At 45.6% G+C, this 17104-nt stretch overlaps 1 protein-coding gene and 4 pseudogenes across 3 annotated transcripts in view; all 5 read left to right on the top strand.

Annotated features, from left to right (window-relative positions):
- The window catches only part of RDM1 (RAD52 motif containing 1), an 11067-nt gene extending 3318 nt beyond the window's left edge, over positions 1–7749 (top strand). The window contains exons 3-7 of one of the 3 annotated variants that reach the window (XM_026447591.2): positions 529–651; positions 1402–1570; positions 3497–3595; positions 5556–5641; positions 7375–7738. In XM_026447591.2, the coding sequence (XP_026303376.1) occupies positions 529–651; positions 1402–1570; positions 3497–3595; positions 5556–5641; positions 7375–7476 (579 nt within the window). In that variant the 3' untranslated portion in view covers positions 7477–7738. Of the gene's footprint in view, positions 1–528; positions 652–1401; positions 1571–3496; positions 3596–5555; positions 5642–7374 lie in introns of all 3 variants that reach the window. The other 2 variants (XM_026447593.2, XM_026447592.2) reach the window with 2 other exon arrangements.
- Positions 7750–7859: 110 nt separating this feature from the next.
- On the top strand, positions 7860–10933 carry LOC116418405 (annotated as a pseudogene).
- A 401-nt stretch (positions 10934–11334) lies between these two features.
- LOC113219782 overlaps positions 11335–17104 on the top strand; it is an 11844-nt pseudogene continuing 6074 nt past the window's right edge.
- On the top strand, positions 13975–14753 carry LOC116418408 (annotated as a pseudogene).
- The window catches only part of LOC113219781, a 5393-nt pseudogene continuing 3995 nt past the window's right edge, over positions 15707–17104 (top strand).

Raw genomic sequence — 17104 nt, 5'->3', positions numbered from 1 at the left:
TTTTCCTCTTTTTTTTTTTTTTTTTTTTTGAGACGGAGTCTCACTCTGTCGCCTAGGGTGGAGTGCAGTGGCACTATCTCGGCTCACTGCAAGCTCTGCCTCCCAGGTTTGAGCGATTCTCCTGCCTCAGCCTCCCGAGTAGCTGGGACTACAGGCACATGTCACCATGCCTGGCTAATATTTAGTATTTTTAGTAGAGACAGGGTTTCACCATGTTAGCCAGGATGGGCTCGATATCCTTACCTTGTGATCCACCCGCCTCAGCCTCCCAAAGTGCTGGGATTACAAACAGGAGCCACCGCACCCGATTGTATTTCATCTTTTAACAGGGGTTAGTAACTTGGGGAGGGGGATGGGTGGTGGGTTCATCTTATCTATATTCAGGTCATATTCTCAAGCAGGAGCTACTGAATGGGAAGACCAAAACAATTTTTCTTTGCATACTTGGTATTGACAAATCTCAGAAGTATCCAAAATAAAATCTCTAGCAGGTTGTGATATTTATGAGTCTATCTCTTATGACTTTAGGTTCGTCTTGGCACCAGACATAAGGCAGTTCAACATCAAGCCCTTGCCCTGAACAGTTCCCGATGCCAAGAACTGGCGAATTACTACTTTGGTTTCAATGGGTGGTCCAAAAGGATCATCAAGGTAAACCTTGTAGATTTTTTTTCACTAACCACACTCTCCTTTCAACATTGAAATCCTAGATATTAGACAGAAGTATTGAACTGGATTGTAGGGAGGAGATGTGAGAGGCCTCTACCATTGAGGATAAGTGAACATGTCTGAATTGGCCTGCTACCTAGAATTAATAATCTCAGTCACTAGGATGGTGGTATCCATAATTTTCTCCACTGTTTTTGTGGCATATAATAAAAAATAGTTGTCTCTATCTAGCAACTCATTTGCAAATCTAACTTGATTTTGAAGCCATAGGACACCTCAACTGTTTGCTTGAATGACTGGAGTTTAGTTGTTTTTTTGGTTGTTGTTTGTTTGTTTGCTTGCTTTTTGTTTTTTTTTTTGTTTTGTTTTTTTGAGACAGAGTCTCGCTCTGTTGCCAGGCTGGAGTGCAGTGGTGCTATCTCGGCTCACTGCAAAATCTACCTCCTGGGTACAAGCGATTCTCCTGCCTCAGCCTCCCGAGTAGCTGGGACCACAGGTGCCCGCCACCGTGCCCAGCTAATTTTTGTATTTTCAGTAGAGACGGGGTTTCACCATGTTGGCCAGGATGCTCTCAATCTCTTGACCTCGTGATCCGCCCACCTCGGCTTCCCAAAGTACTGGGATTACAGGCATGAACCACCACGCCTGGCCAAGTTTTTACTTTTAATAACAAAACATTTTGAAGCCTACATTAAGATCCTAGGAAGGACCTTACATTAAATATCCTTACAGCTTCAGGAGCTTTCTGACCTTGAAGAAAGAGAAAATGAAGATAGCATGGTGCCACTTCCAAAGCAAAGCCTGAAGTTCTTCTGTGCTTTAGAGGTGATGTTGCCAGCCTATGATTGCAGGAGTCCTGGCGTTGGCTTGGTGGAGGAGCCTGTGGATAAGGTGGAGGAAGGTCTGTTTTCACTGGGAGTGGAGGAGGGTAGGGATTTGGCGTGGAAAGGATCTTTTTTCCTTACTTTTTGAAAGTCATCTTTTTGGATACATATCAAGCCCTTCCCTCTCTGAGCTACTCAAGTCCTGGGCAGAGTTTTTCTGTCTTACAGTATAGGGTTTTACTTTAGGTAATATCTGATTGAACCTTTAAATTTAAAATCGTACAGCTGACTTCCTACCAAGAAAGTTAGGAGGAAGAAGGAAGTAATGTTTTTACAGTTTTTGGTTAAGAACTTGCTTCAAGCTAAAATAGTTCTTCAAATATGTGTCTCTTGTAGCCCTCGGTTATCCCAGCAAAACCATCTAAAGTTTTTGTTTTTTTTTTTAAATCTATTTATTACTTTTTTAGAGACAAGGTCTTGCTCTGTTGCCCAGGCTAGAGTACAGTAGCATGATCATAGCTCACTGTAACCTCCAACTTCTGGGCTCAAGGGATCCTCCTGCCTCAGCCTCCTGAGTAGCCAGGACTACAGGCATGCACCACCACACCTGGCTAATTATTACTATTTTTAGAGATGGGGTCTTTCTGTGTTGTCCCACCTGATCTCCAGCTCCTGGCCTCAAGAGATCCTCTTGCCTCAGGATCCCAAGTTGCTGGGGTTATAGGCATGAGCTACCATGCCAGGTCATCATCTAAAGATTTGCATAAACTTTTTGTGTAAACATTCAGTTCTTTTTTTTTACTCATAAAAGGGTTTCAGCCAAAAAAGTGTATAATATAGATATCTAGAAAGAGTACTCAATTGATACTAATGTTGAGTATTTTTTTAGTATTCATGACCATCAGGCTTAGGGTTTGAAGTCAGAGGCAGGGCTATAGGCTAATGGAGTGGAGTAGGCTCCCGGGGGTGATGCCCAGGGAGGAGCCAAATTATCTGTACCAAAGTTTTTTCTTTTTTGAGATGGAGCCTCACTCAGTCGCCTAGGCTGAAGTGCACTGGTGTGATCTCGGCTCATTGCAACCTCCACCTCCCAGGTTCAAGCAATTCTCCTGCCTCAGCCTCCCGAGTAGCTGGGGTTACAGGTGCCTAACACCACACCTGGCTATTTTCTTGTTGTTGTATTTTTATTAGAGACATGGTTTCACCATGTTGCCCAGGCTGCTCTCAAACTCCTGACCTCAAGTGATCTGCTCACCTCGGCCTCCCAGAGTGCTGGGATTATAGGCATGAGCCACCGCACCTAGCCCTTTTCTTTTTTTTTTTTTTTTTTTGAGACACAGTCTCACTCTGTCACCCAGGCTGGAGTGCAGTGGCCTGATCTCAGCTCACTGCAACCTCTGCTTCCTGGTTCAAGCTATTCTTATGTCTCAGACTCCCAGGTAGCTGGGATTACAGGTGTGTGCCACCACACCTGGCTAAGTTTTGCATTTTTATTAGAGACAGGGTTTCACCGTGTTGGCCAGGCTGTTCTTGAACTCCTGGCCTCAAGTTTCACCACATTGACCAGGCTGTTCTTGAACTCTGGCCTCCACCTGCCTCAGCCTCCCCAAGTGCTGGGATTACAGGCATGGGCCACCATGTCCAGCCAACCAAACCTTTTTCGATGAGTGATTCCAGCCCTTGATGCACAGGAGGGTAGGGTCTGTAGGAGTGTAGCCTTAACTGATCAATTTGAAATCTCTGGGTGATGTGAAACATGTGCCAGGTTCTTGGCTCTTATCTCCCTTCTAGTACTTGAGGAACTTCTCTACTAGATGGAGGCGTAAAAATGGGCCCTGCCAGGATGTACCTCTAACAGAGCCATTCAACCATATCCTTGTGCCGTCTGCCCTTAATCACAAAGGTTATGAGCTAAGAACCATGGATGCATTTTTAGTTTTTAAACATATAGCAATTATCATTTAGATAGGCATCTTAAATCCATTTGTTTTGGTTGGATTTAGGACCATTATCGTTCCTTATGAAAAGGAAGACAGCCCAGAAGCTTGCTATTCAGAAGGCTTTGTCAGACGCATTCCAGAAACTGTTGATTGTTGTTCTAGGTAAGACTCTCTTGATCGTCCTAGAAGTACTTCAGTTTCAATGGGCAAATAAACTCATTTTGAAAAGTTAATTGGATAAAAATATTGATATCTAAAGCACTCTATAGTATGCTTTCATTTGCTAAATTACAGCAAATGAAATTCACAGCAACAGGCTCAAATTAGTTCTGTGTGACATTTGTGGAAAAAAAACGACAGCAAATACTGTTCCTAGTCTACAGATGTGAAAGGACTTGCCTCAGTTCCCACAGAAAATGTTTAAGTCAGGTCTTCTTTAATTGCTTGCCTATCATATAGAATAGTGATTATAAGCTTTGTACACATGGATTTGAGTCCTAACTCTGTCTCTTAGATTTTTAATGCAATTTTAGGTCTTATAGCCAGAGAGATTTGAAAATACTTAATAGCTCTAAGCTGTAGTCTCTTCATCTACAAACTGGGGTTAGTAATTCAGTCAGCCTTATGGAGGATATTGTAAGAGTAAATAAGATGACAAATGTAAAAACTCAGAACTACACTTACAAGATAAGCAGACATATTAACTATTATTGTCATTGTTGATTTCTGTCTGAATAAATAAACTCTGTGCCGAAGAGTTTATTAGATTTTGTTTCCTGAATCAAGAATTCAATTTCAGCTTTCACTTCTGGCACTGACACATTGGGCAAGTATGATTCTTATACAACAATCAGCTGCTTTGCTGTGAGCCTTGGAATTGGTCATGCTATTGAATGGCATTGCTTGTATTCCCTATTGAATTCTACAGTGGCACGAATGTTACAGGCTGTGCCCAAAGGAAGCCTGATGATTAGCAAAGAGTCCCTGAACAGAGTTGCTCTTCTGCTTCACAGCCCTAAAGGCTTAGAGACTGAGAGATCCTAATTAAGTTACCACAGACCTTTATTTGCTTGTAGGAGGTGGCCCTGATTGCTCTCAGCTTTCCAACCTGGACAACAGCCCTTCTAGTGAAAGTCTTACTTCCTTGATCATCAGCTGTCAAGTCTGAGTAACAACCTTTAAGAACCAAACAAAGTGTGTGGGTTGTTTACCTCTCCCTAGTATACAAAGGTATCTCTTGCACACACTGAAAACTTCTTAGACCAAAAGCCTTATGGCTCTAGTTTGCCTTGAAGGTAGTTCTATTGTCTATAAGAATATGTGGGCCTGTGTCTGCCAATAAAATGTTCAAATGTTCTCTCTCTCAGAAGCTTTGTTCATTGTATCTGGTGGAATGAATTTTGGTTCTCAGGGCACAGACACCTGGCCCTTGCTTCTAATGTGAAGTGTCTACTAGCCCAGTGGTCTCTTCTCCAAATTTGAACTTGCTTTGACCCCCACCTGATGCCTTACCATTTCATCGTATTATGATTGAACATTTTGGTTTCCACATTTTTTATTTCTTATGTTATTCCTTAGTTCCTATCTGTAAGATCATAACGTCCTTTGTACAAAATATGGTTGACATTTCATATATATGTTAAAAACTGAGGTGTGAGGCCAGGCATGGTGACTCACACCTGTAATCTCAGTATTTTGGGAGGTCAAGGCAGGAGGATCACTTAAAGCCAGGAGTTCAAGACCAGCCTGGGCAACAAAGCAAGACCGTGTCTCTAAAAAAAAAATTAGGCGGGCACAGTGGTGTGTACCTGTAGTCCCTGCTACTCTGGAGGCTGAGCCAGGGAGATCACTTGATCCCAGGAATTCCAGGCTGCAGTGAGCTAGCTATGACAGCGCCACTGCACTCCAGCCGGGGTGACAGAGTGAGGCCGTGTCTTCCAAAAAAAAAAGGAAAGAAAGAAAAAACTGAAGTGTGAGATGAGGAGATAAGGAAACTTCCAGGAAAATGCTCTTACTTTCTGCTTTTAGAAGCCAAAAGAATGTTCATGGGGTGCTACCATTATATGCAGGATGTTTTAGAATGAAAAAGATTCTGAATTGATCCTTGCTAACTTTATTTCAGAAAGTGGTAAAATAGCTGTGGAGTACAGACCCAGTGAAGACATCATAGATGTCAGATGCGAAGAAGAACTACACGGTTTAATTCAAGTATGTGGAGATAAAAACTCAGGAGTTAACATAGCCAATGTAACCATAATTCAAAACAAGCAGCATAATTTGGAGGACAATTTGTTTCATTCTTAGGAAAATGTGAAACTGATACTACTTTTAAGTGCAGAGTATTTCTGGGGCTTTTCCTGAAGTCTTGACCTTTGACTCTGACCCCTTATTTGAAGTTTGGAGAGCAGAACTGAGGACTATCAGAGTGTTATTACAGTTGTGGACACAGGAGAGGGGTTAGTCTTCCCCCAGGATTTAGGGATGCCAGGCTGCTTGAACATAGGCCTTTTTAGAACTTTCTTCAAACAGGATCCCAGAGATATGGGGGAAAAGTAACTGGCCTTAAGAATGATCGTGCTACAGCTTTCGAAAACTATAATGCCTTTCAAATATGGCTTATTACCCGGATCTCAGTATCTCCTTATATCTTGGGTAGACCATTTTGCTGAAGATCTTTCTATAAATCGATTACAATCATGTGCTGCAAAATGATGTTTCAGTCAACAGTAAACCACATATATGATGGTGATTCCATAAGAGTATAATGGAGCTATCCCTATACAGCTATACCATTTTTTATCTTTTAAACAGTATTTTTACTGTATGTTTTCCATTTTACATACACAAATACCTGCCATTGTGTTACAATTGCCTTCAGTATTCAGTATAGTAACATACGGTACAGGTTTATAGCCTAGGAGCCATAGGCCATACCATATAGCCTAGGTGTGCTGTAGGCTATACTACTTAGGTTTGTGGAAGTATATGCTATGATGTTAGCACAAGGGTGAAATCCCCTAATGACATATTTCTCAAGTTTCTCCTCACATGGCAAGCAACGCATGACTGTATATGAAAGCTCTTAAATAGGGGTTAAGTTTCTAAATTAATCTCTGAAAGAAAACAGTCATTATTTACTACATATGGAATTTTTTTTTTAAAGGAGCAAAAGTGTTTTATTTCAGTGGGAACTTAATTTGGGGCTAGAGTGTTTTATTTAACTTTCACCCCAAAGTTGCAAAGTGTTTTAAGTTTTTCCCTGTAAAATAATTATTTCAATTCAATTTAAGTAAAACCCATGAAGGAAACTTCAAGCTTTAAGAAGTCTAGCTTCCTGTGAAATGTGAGAGAAAGTCAGCACTGATTTCAGAAATCTGATTATAATAATAGATCTGCCCCTAAATCAGGCAAGTCTTGGAATCCCTTCCATTGTAAAACCATTAATCTGCACCATATGTCTATGCTAGGCACTGGCATAAGATGAAGCACCTTCTTAGAGTTCGCATGCTGGTGATTGTGCCAGACAATGAGAAATACAATAGGTAACAATGGCTATGGAGGAAGTCAGCTGGGTTCTAGTTATAGTCACATTTCAGGAAATTATTTAACATGCTGACTTTAACAACCTAAGCCTCTTCTCCATGTGTGCACACAGGGTAGATCTCTGAAGAGTGGCGCTGTAACTTCTAGGGTAATGGCTGTGTTAAGGCAGGATGACAGTTCAGACTTCTCTCCCAGACTGAATTGCCCACCTCCCAAAACCCTTCCTACAGAAAATTTGGAGTCCTCACTTATTCCCTGGCAGCTCCTACCTAATAGAGTGGTGAATTATCAAACATACAACAAAGGATATCAAAAGTTTAGCAAAAATGGCAACATTTTGGAATGAATGACCCTACTGTGCGTTCTGCCTGCCACCTTAACTGGTGCACGTTTTGCAGGTCCATTGCTCTCCCTGGAAGCAGTATGGCCAAGAGGAGGAAGAGTATCTCTCGGATTTCAGCTTGGAGGAGGAAGAGTTCAGGCTGCCAGAACTTGACTAGCATTTCTGAATATCCCAAGGCGAGGTTGCCTAACTTCCTTGGGAAGCTCTGCCGTGCTGCTACCCAACCCCGCCCCACCACTGTAGGCTGCTGGAGTCCTGGGACCACCTAGGTCAGCCGCCCAAATCTTTCCTGGTGAAGGGGAGGGAAAGGGTGTTCTGGTGGAGCGGGAAGGGAGGCTTGGGCGGGACTGTGGGATAAGATCGCCCTGGTGACGGGGAGCAAATCTGGAATGGAACTTAATAAAGTTTGCCTAAATAAAGATATGGTAAATAACGGACGAGGCGGGGCCATGGTTGCTAGGGGCGCGAGGTTGCTAGGTGTGCGAGCATCTCTGGGCTGCCATAATGGCTCCAGCTTAGTGTGGGACGCCAAGGTATGTCATGTACCGGCTGCGTGTCTGGTTCCTATGGTCCCTCCTCACGTGACAACTATTGTGGCTACTAGTCCAGGAGGCTCAGCCAGATCCAGGGCCCACTCCAGCTGACCTCTGACCCCCTGAGGCCAACTGACCCCTGGTCTTGGCGCTCCTGCCGTCTCTCCCCGGAATCTCCCCCATGCGCTTATCCACCCCCACCCCGATACAGACCCGGGGGCTTTGATAACCTGGGGTCCTTTACTTCCACCCAGATGTCAGCCTCGACTCAGGATCCGACTGAGACTTTGGTTCCATTCCTGGACATGGATCCAGCTGGAGAGCTGCCCCTGGGGCCAGAGAAGTTCACTGTTGTACACCAGGATCTGAATGACAAGCTGACTTGCAAGAAAGGCTCCCAGAGTTGGTTCCAATGCCAGACTGGGATCAGAACTAGATGCTAGCTCGGCCTCTTTGCCTCAAAAGTAAGGTTCAAACTGTAGGTCTAGATCAGGCTGCAGATGATCAGGCATATGAAATACTTGTTCCACCTCTAGATAGTCAGAATTCAAAAGCAATGAAGATTAGTGTTTTGCCCAAAAACCTGAAGAAAGATCTAGCTAAGCATCGGAGGCTTGCTAAGGTTTTTGTTGGAACTCCACACTGATTTATATCAAAACCTCAGCGTCAGAAACAAACTTTACAGGATGAATATTTAGATTCAAGTACGGATATACTATATCTGGGCAGCTTGCCTCCAGAACAACAGGTAAACTCAGATTAGCCTCCAGGGCCCGCTGAGCAAGTTAGGCTCTCAATTCCATCTAGAGCCTGAAACTCAAAATCCAGAGGACAGATCCAGTCCTCTTCACTCCAGCAAAAAGCCCCAGTGCAGCTTCCACAGCTCCCTGAGGAGGTAGAACCCAGCAGGAGGCCCCAGCTCTGCCTTCACAGTCCCTTAAGGGGCTCCACTCTTCAACACAGCAGGAGGCCCCAGCACAGCAGCTGCCTGCCTCAGAAGAGACTGTAGCTCAGCCATCAATACATCATCAGGTAAATGTTCCATTAAAAGTTGGAGTGAAGCTCAGCACTCACACTTGCCCAGTGTCACAGTCAAACCTGTGGATGTGGAGCTTATGATAATTCAAGAGCCAGGTAAGGAACTTACATCAAGCCAGGAACAAGCTGCAGCTCAGCCTCCAGAGTACCCCAAGGAGGTGAACTCTTCCTAAACCCAATTAAAGGCCCCAGCTCAGATACCAGACCACCCTGAGAAGATGAAAACGTCTGTAACCCAGCAAGGAAATCCAGCTGAACCTCCAGTTCCTCTGGAACTCCTCCACCTGTGGAGGCTTAACCTTCTCCAGGTGAACAGGAGCAGCCAGCCTAGCCTGAGTTTCCAGGGGAGGTTCTCAGACTCAGCAGGAGACCCCAGCTCAGCCTCCCAAGTCTCTGTGGAGAGTGCAGCTCAAACTCCACTGAATCTTGAGTTGACAGTTCAACCTCGGGGTAAGGATCAAGCTCATTTTACCTTGCCCAACATTACAGGTAAACCTGCCGATTTCAAGATTACCATAACTTCAGAGCCTAACAAGGAGGCAGAATCCTCTCAAGCCCAGCAGGAGGCCCTAACCCAGCCTCCAGAGGAGGTAGAACCTTCCGCAACCCAGATGGAGACCCAGCTGAGCTCCCATGTCCTCCTGTGGAGGCTGAGCCTTCCCCCAGTGAGCAGGAGCAGCCAGCTCAGCCTTCAGTTTTCTGGGGAGGCTGAACTTTCTTAGACCCAGCAGGAGACCCCAGCTGAGCCTCAGAGTCCTCTATGGAGAGTACAGCTCAAACTCCACTGAATCATGAGGTGTCACTTCAGCCTCCCGTTGAGGATCAATCTCATTATAACTTACCCAGTATTACAGTTAAACCTGTAGATGTGGAGATTATCATAACCTCAGAGCCTGTTAAGGAGGCAGAATCTTCTCAAGCCCAGTAGTAGGCCCCAACCCAGCCTCCAGAGCAGATGGAACCCTTTGCAACCCAGGAGGAGACCCCAACTGAGCTTCCCGGTCCTCCTGTGGAAGCTAACTCTTCCCCCAGTGAGCATTTGCAGCCAGTTCAGCCTTCTGAGTCTTCTGGGGAGGTTGAATCTTCTCCAGCCCAGCACGAGACCCCAGCTCAGCCTCCAGTTCTTACATCACGAAGTAACAGTTTCACCTCCAGGTCACCATTGAGCTCAGCATTCAGATTTGCCCAATGTCACTGTTAAGCCTCCAGTTATGCAGCTTATCATAGCAACAGAGCCTACTGCAGAGGTGGGAACTTCTCCAATCCACCAGGAGGTTAGTGCTCAGCTCTCAGGGCCAGTTAATTATGTAGAACCTTCCACTACCAAGCACAGGGGCCCAACTCTGCCTCCATAGTCATCAGAAGATGACTTTACCAGTTCAACAGGAGACTTCAGTTCAATCTCCAGCTATTAAAGATGAGAACCTCTCTCCAGCCCAGCGGGAGACTGCTGCTGAATATCCACAGATGCCTGAGGAGGTTGAGTCTTCTCCAACACAGCAATAGGCCCAAGCCCAGCCTTCAAAGATCCCTAATGAAATTGTAGCTAATCTCCAGCGCATCATGAGGTAACAGTTTCTGTAAGTCATGATCAAGTTCGGCCTCCAACATTGCACAATGACTGTGAAACCTGTGCATCACATGGTAACCATGACACCAGAGTTCACCTAACAGATTGAAATTTTAACCAAACATGGGGCCCCAGCTCAGTCCTCAATGTCCCCTTAGCAGTTTCAGCATTTGAAAGACCAGCGAGAAATGATTATTCAGCCGCCAAATACCCCTGAAAATTATGAACTTCCTCCAGTCCCTCAAGAGTCCACAACTCAGTCTCCAACTCGGCTCTCCTCAGACTTTGTAAGGTCATTGAATGATGAGATGGTATTTTTGCCTCTAGATCTGTCTTTAATATTCAGAAACAATTCAACTTTCCCTAATACCACAGTTAAAAATATGGATATGGACCTCACCATACCTACAGAAGTCACTATGGAGAGTGAACCTTCCCCAGTCCAGCAGGACAATCCTATTCCCATTGAGTAGGCTGACTTTTCTCCAACCCAGCATGATACCCCTTCCCCACCTCTGGATTCTCCTGAAAAGAATGAATCTCCATCACAGCACAAGACCACAGCTCAGACCCCAGATTCCCCTAAAGGGGTGGAATTTTCTCCAGTCCAGCAAGAGTTCCCAGCTGAGGCACCAGAGCTCCCTAAGCAGGTTGAACCATCTGCAACCCAGCAGGAAGCCTCAGGTCATCCTCCAAAGTCCACTGCAGAGGTCAGTCCACCAAAGCTGAAGATACCAGCTCAGCCATCGGCCACCTGAGAAGGTCAAACCATCTTCAGTCCTACAGCAGGCCTCAACTCAGCTTTTAGAGCCACCTGAAGAGGTAGAATCCTCTCTAGTCCAGTAGGCAGTGCTTGCTCAGTCTTCAGAGCCCTATGGTGGTAGAATCTTCTTTGACACAGCAGATGGCCACATCTTTGCCTCCAAATCTCCCTCAGGAGGTGGAACCATCTCTAACTCAGCAGGAGGGTCCAACTCAGACTCGAGAGCCCCCTGTGGAGACAGAACTTTCTCCAGCTCAGCAGAAGGCCACAGTTCAGGCTCCAGAGCCTCCTAAGGAGGCAGAAACTTCAAGTCAGTAGATGGTCCCAGCTCAGCTTCCAGAGCCCCCTAAGGGGGTTGCAGTTCAACCTCTAATGCATTATGAGATGACAATTATAACAGCAAGCCAGGACCAAGCTCAGTATCCAGCATTATGAAATGACAATTCCAACAGCAGGCCAAGACCAAGCTCAGTATCCAGCATCACCCAGTGTCACATTTCAACCTTTACACATGGAGCTTACCATAACTCCAGAACCCACTATGGAGGCTGAGCATTCTATAATGCTGAGGATGACTACAGCTCCTCCAAAACACCCTGAGGTGACCCTTCCACCTTCAGACCATGTGCAGGCTCAGCACACAAACCTGAGGCCACAGTGCAACCTTTGGATCTGAAATTTACCACGAATCAACAACCTACTACAGAGGATATATTTTCTCCAACCATGGAGAATTCAACTCAGCTTCCAGAGCAAAGGAAGTTATACCTTAACCTCCAGTATTTCAAGAGGTAACAATTTCAACACCAGGTCAGGATCGAGCTCAGCATTGAATATCACCCAGCATTACAGTTAAACCTCTGTACCTGGGACTTACCATAACTCCAGAACCCACTACAGAGGTAGAACATTCACCCCTGAAGAAGACTATAGTTCCTCCAAAGCACCCTGAGGTGACACTTCCACATCCACACCAGGTTCAGACTTGGCATTCAAACCTGACTCAAGTCACATTTCAACCTTTGGATCTGAAACTTACCTTAACTCCAGAATCCTCTATGGAGATTGAACCTTCAACCATGCATAAAACCCCAACTCAGCCTCCAGAGCTACCTAAGGAGGTTGTAGTTTACCCTCCTGGGTATTATAATGAGATGTCTGTTCCAACACAAGGCCAGGATCGAGATAAGCATCCAACATCAGCCAGTGTCACAGTTCAACCTTTGGATCTGAGGCTTACCATTACTCCAGAATTCACTACAAAGGTTGAACCTTCTAGAGCCATGATGACTACAGCTTCTCTGCCAAAGCTCCCTAAGGTGACACTTCCACCATGAGACAAGGGTCAATCTTCAGCACTCAAACCAGACCCAAGTCATAGTTCAACTTTTGAACTTGGAATTTACCATAACTAGAGAACCTACTACAGGGGTGAACCTTTTCCAATCACAGAGGAGACCACAACTCAGCCTCCAGACCTGGGGCTTGCCGTAACTCTAGCCCCATATAGACATTGAGCATTCTACAGCCCCAGACAAGACTACAGCTCCACGTCCAGACCAGGTTCAGACTCAGCATCAAAACCTGACTGAAGTCTGAGGTCCACCTTTGAACCAGAACCTACTCAGGATTCATTGGTTCAGTCTGAAAGTTACGCCTAAAATAAGGCTTTAACTGCACAAGAGGAACAGAAGGTCTCCACAAGCACCAACATATGTGAGTTCTGTACCTGCAGAGATGAGACACTGTCATGTATTGATCTCAGCCCAAAGCAGAGGCTCCACCAAGTGTCCGTGCCAGAACCCAGCACCTATAATGGCACCTTCACCATCTTGTAAGAATCACCTTTTCTCAATTGTTCTCTGTGTGCTGCCTGACATGGCAGCTTTTTCCTGGAGGCCTTCCTGCGCCTTCTTTTTCTCACCAAACCACAGGGACAACTGACTTTCTGCTTTCGCTTTTGCCTGTCATCTCTTCCTTCTCCTCATTCTCCTTTACTGTTAGGCCCCTTCTCTGGTCTTTTACTTGTGATTGCTCTTAATCTTTTTCTTATCCATTTTTCTTTATCCCCGTCACATCGTTGCTTAACTGCTGCTCTCCTCCTATTTGCACTTCACCCTCTTTACAGCACTCTGTCTCTCTCTCCGTCTCAGTGATAGTGTTCTAGGTGGTTAAGAGTGAATTCTGGAGCCAGGTTACTGGCTTTGAACCCAGGTCTGTCATTTATTAGCTTGGCTACCCTGAACAAGTTATTCTCTGTGACTCAGTTTCCTCATCTTTAAACTGGGGATTATGCTAGTTACCATTTCATAGGATTGTTGTGAAATTTAGGTGAGTGAATACCTGTAATACTTGCATCAGGCCTTAGTATATGTAGGAGCGGTGGCTGTGAACATTACTTAGCTCTTTAGTTATGTCCAGAACTCATCTTTGTCCCTGACTTTCTATATGTAGTTTTGTGTCCAACCCAGGGACAAGTATGACACTGTCTCCAGAACATGAAAATGATAGAAGACAATAAGCATAAAAATGGAGGTGTAAATAATAAAGTAGTAAAACATGATACAGACCATCAGTGCTAGAATTCACCAGAATCTGTGATCCTTGAGTTATGGAGGTCAGGGAAAGCAGCATCAATAAACTAAAAATTTACCTGGGGCTTAAACATTAGCTATAACTTGTCAAATAAGAAAAAATAGGAGTACAGTCTAGGCAAAGGCATGGTTACAGGTGTGGTTGAAGTTGAGTAGAATGGCCCAAGCTCAGCCTCCAGAGAACCCCAAAGAGATGGACTCTTCCTCAACCCAGTTAAAGGCCCCAGCTCAGATACCAGAGCGCCCTGAGGAGATTAAATCTTCAGCAACCCAGCAAGGGACTCTGGCTGAGCCTCCAGGCCCTCCTGTGGCAGTCGAACCTTCCTCCAGTAAGCAGGAGCAGCCAGCTCAGCCTTCCGAGTTCCCTGGGGAGGTTGAACCTTCTCAGACCGAGCAGGAGACCCCAGTTCAGCCTCCGGAGTCTTCTATGAAGAATGCAGCTCACACTCCACTGAATCATGGGTGACAATTTAACCTCAGGGTAAGGATGGAGCTCATTACACCTTGCCAAGCATTACAGTTAAACCTGTGGATGTAGAGATTAGCATAACTTCAGAGCCTACCAAGGATAATGAATCTTCTCCAGTCCAGCAGGAGGCCCCAACCTACCCTCCAGAGGAGGTGGAAACTTCCGCAACCCAAGAGGAGGCCCCAACTGAGCCTCCATGTTCTCCTGTGGAGACTGATCCTTTTCTTGGTGAACATGAGCAGCCAGCTCAGCCTTCTGAGTCTCCTGGGAGGTTGAATTTTCTCCAGCCCAGCAGGAGATTCCAGCTCAGCCTTGAAAACATTATGAGGTAACAGTTTCACCTCCAGGTCACCATCAAGCTCAGTCCTTAATGTCCCCTGAAAAGTTTAACCATTTGGAAGATGAGCAAGAGATTATCATTCAGCAGTTAACTCCCTGAAAATGATGAACTTTCTCCTCTTGCTCAAAAGCCCACAACTTGGTCTCCAGCTCAGCTCTCCTCAGACGTTGTAAATCCACTGAATGATGAGATGGAATTTTTCACCTGAAGATCTGTCTTCAATATTCAGAAATAATTCAACTTGGCCTAAAAATCACAGTTAAAAATGTGAAGAGTTTACCATACCTACAGTAGTCACTATAGAGATTGAACCTTCTCCAGTCCAGCAGGACAACCCTCCTATTTCCAATGAGCAGACTGACTTTTCTCTAGCCCAGCCTAATTCCCCTTTCCTACCTCTGGAGTCTCCTGAAGAGAGTGAATCTTCAGCCCAGCCAGAGGCTACTGCTCAGACTCCAAATCCCCCTAAGGGGGGAGTTTCCAGCTGAGCTCAGCCATCAGAGCCACCTGAGAAGGTTGAACTATCTCCAGTCCTACAGCAGGCCCTAATTCAGCTTTTAGAGCCACTTAAAAAGGTAGAATCCTCTCCAGTCCAGCAGGCAGTCCCTGCTCAGTCTTCAGAGCCCTCTATTGTGGTAGAACCCTCTCCAGTCCAGCAGATAGCCCATCTTTGCCTCCACAGCTCCCTCAGGAAGTGGGACCCTCTCTAACTCAGCAAAACTTTCCAGCTCAGACTGCATACCCGCTGTGGAGGCAGAGCCTTTTCCAAACCAGCAGGAGGCCACAGTTCAGGCTTCAGAGAGAGCCCCCCAAGAATATAGAACTTTCAAGCCAGCAGATGGTCCCAGGTCAGCTTCCAGAGCCACCTAAGCGGGTTGCAGCTCAACCTCCAAAGCGTTATGAGATGACAATTTCAACAGCAAGGCAGGACCAAGCTCAGTATCCAGTATCACCCAGTGTCACATTTCAACCTTTAGACCTGGGGCTTACCATAACTCCAGTATCCACGAAGGAGGCTGAGCATTTGACAACCCTGAGGAAAACTGTATTCCTTCAAAACACCCTGAAGTGATGCTTCCAACTCCAGACCATGTGCAGGCTCAGCACACAAACCTAACTGAGGTCACAGTTTAACCTTTGGATCTGAAACTTACCACAACATACTACAGAGAATTTCCTCCAACCATGGAGAACTCAAATCAACTTCCAGAACCACCTACAGAGGTTTAGCTCAACTTCCATCTCATTAAGGAGTGACAGTTCCAACACAAGGTCAGGATCAAGCTCAGCATTCAACACTGGCCAGTGTCACACTTCAACTTTTTGACCTGGGGTTTATCATCACTCCAGAATCCACTACAGAAATTGAACTTTCTCCAACCATGCAGGAGACCCCAACTCAGCCTCCGAAGGAAGTTGTGCCCCAACCTCCAGTATATCAAGAGGTGACAGTTCCAACACTGGGTCAGGATCAAGCTCAGCATCCAATGTCACCCATCGTTACAGTTCAACCTCTGGACCTGGTGGACTTAGCATAACTCCAGAACCCACTATGGAGGTTGAACATTCTACACCCCTGAAGAAGACTATAGTTCCTCTGAAGCACCCTGAGGTGACACTTCCACATCCACACCAGGTTCAGACTCTACATTCAAACCTGAGTCAAGTCAACCTTTGTAGTACGTTCTGTTGTTATGGTAAGCTCCACGTCTGGGTCTGGAACTTACCTTAACTCTATGGAGGTTGAACCTTCTTCAACCATGCAGAAGACCCCAACTCGGCCTCCAGAGCTACCTAAGGAGTTTGTAGCTCAACCGCCTGTGTATTGTTATCAGATACCCATTCCAACACCAAGCCAGGATCAAGCTCTGCCCTTCTACAGCTCTGAGGACTACAGCTCCTCCTCCAAAGCACCCTGAGGTGACACTTCCACCTCTAGACAAGAACCAGGCTCAGCATCAAAGCCTGACTCAATTCACAGTTCAACCTTTGGACCTGGAGCTTACCGTAACTACAGAACCGACTACAGAGGTTAAAACTTCTCCAACCATGGAGAAGACCTCAACTCAGCTTTCGGACCTGGGGCTCGCCCTAACTCCGGAACCCACTACAAAGACTGAGCATTCTACAGGCCTGGACAAGACTACAGCTCCACGACAAGACCAAGTTCAGACTCAGCATTGAAACCTGACTGAAGTCACACGTTCACCTTCTGAACTAGAACCTACTCAGAATTCACTGGTGCGGTCTGAAAGTTACACTCAAAACTAAGGCTTTAACTCCACAAGAGGAGCAGAAGGCCTCTACAAGCACCGACATATGTGAGCTCTGTACCTGCAGAGATGAGATGTATTGATCTCATCTGTCATGTATTGATCTCAGGCCAAAGCAGAGGCTCCACCAAGTGCCCGTGCCAGAACCCAGCACCTACAATGGCACCTTCACCATCTTGTAAGAATCACCTTTTCTCAATTGTTC

This window comes from Piliocolobus tephrosceles, chromosome 16 (assembly GCF_002776525.5).
Source record: "Piliocolobus tephrosceles isolate RC106 chromosome 16, ASM277652v3, whole genome shotgun sequence".
NCBI lineage: Eukaryota > Metazoa > Chordata > Mammalia > Primates > Cercopithecidae > Piliocolobus > Piliocolobus tephrosceles.
This window is presented reverse-complemented; position numbering and strand designations above follow the sequence as displayed.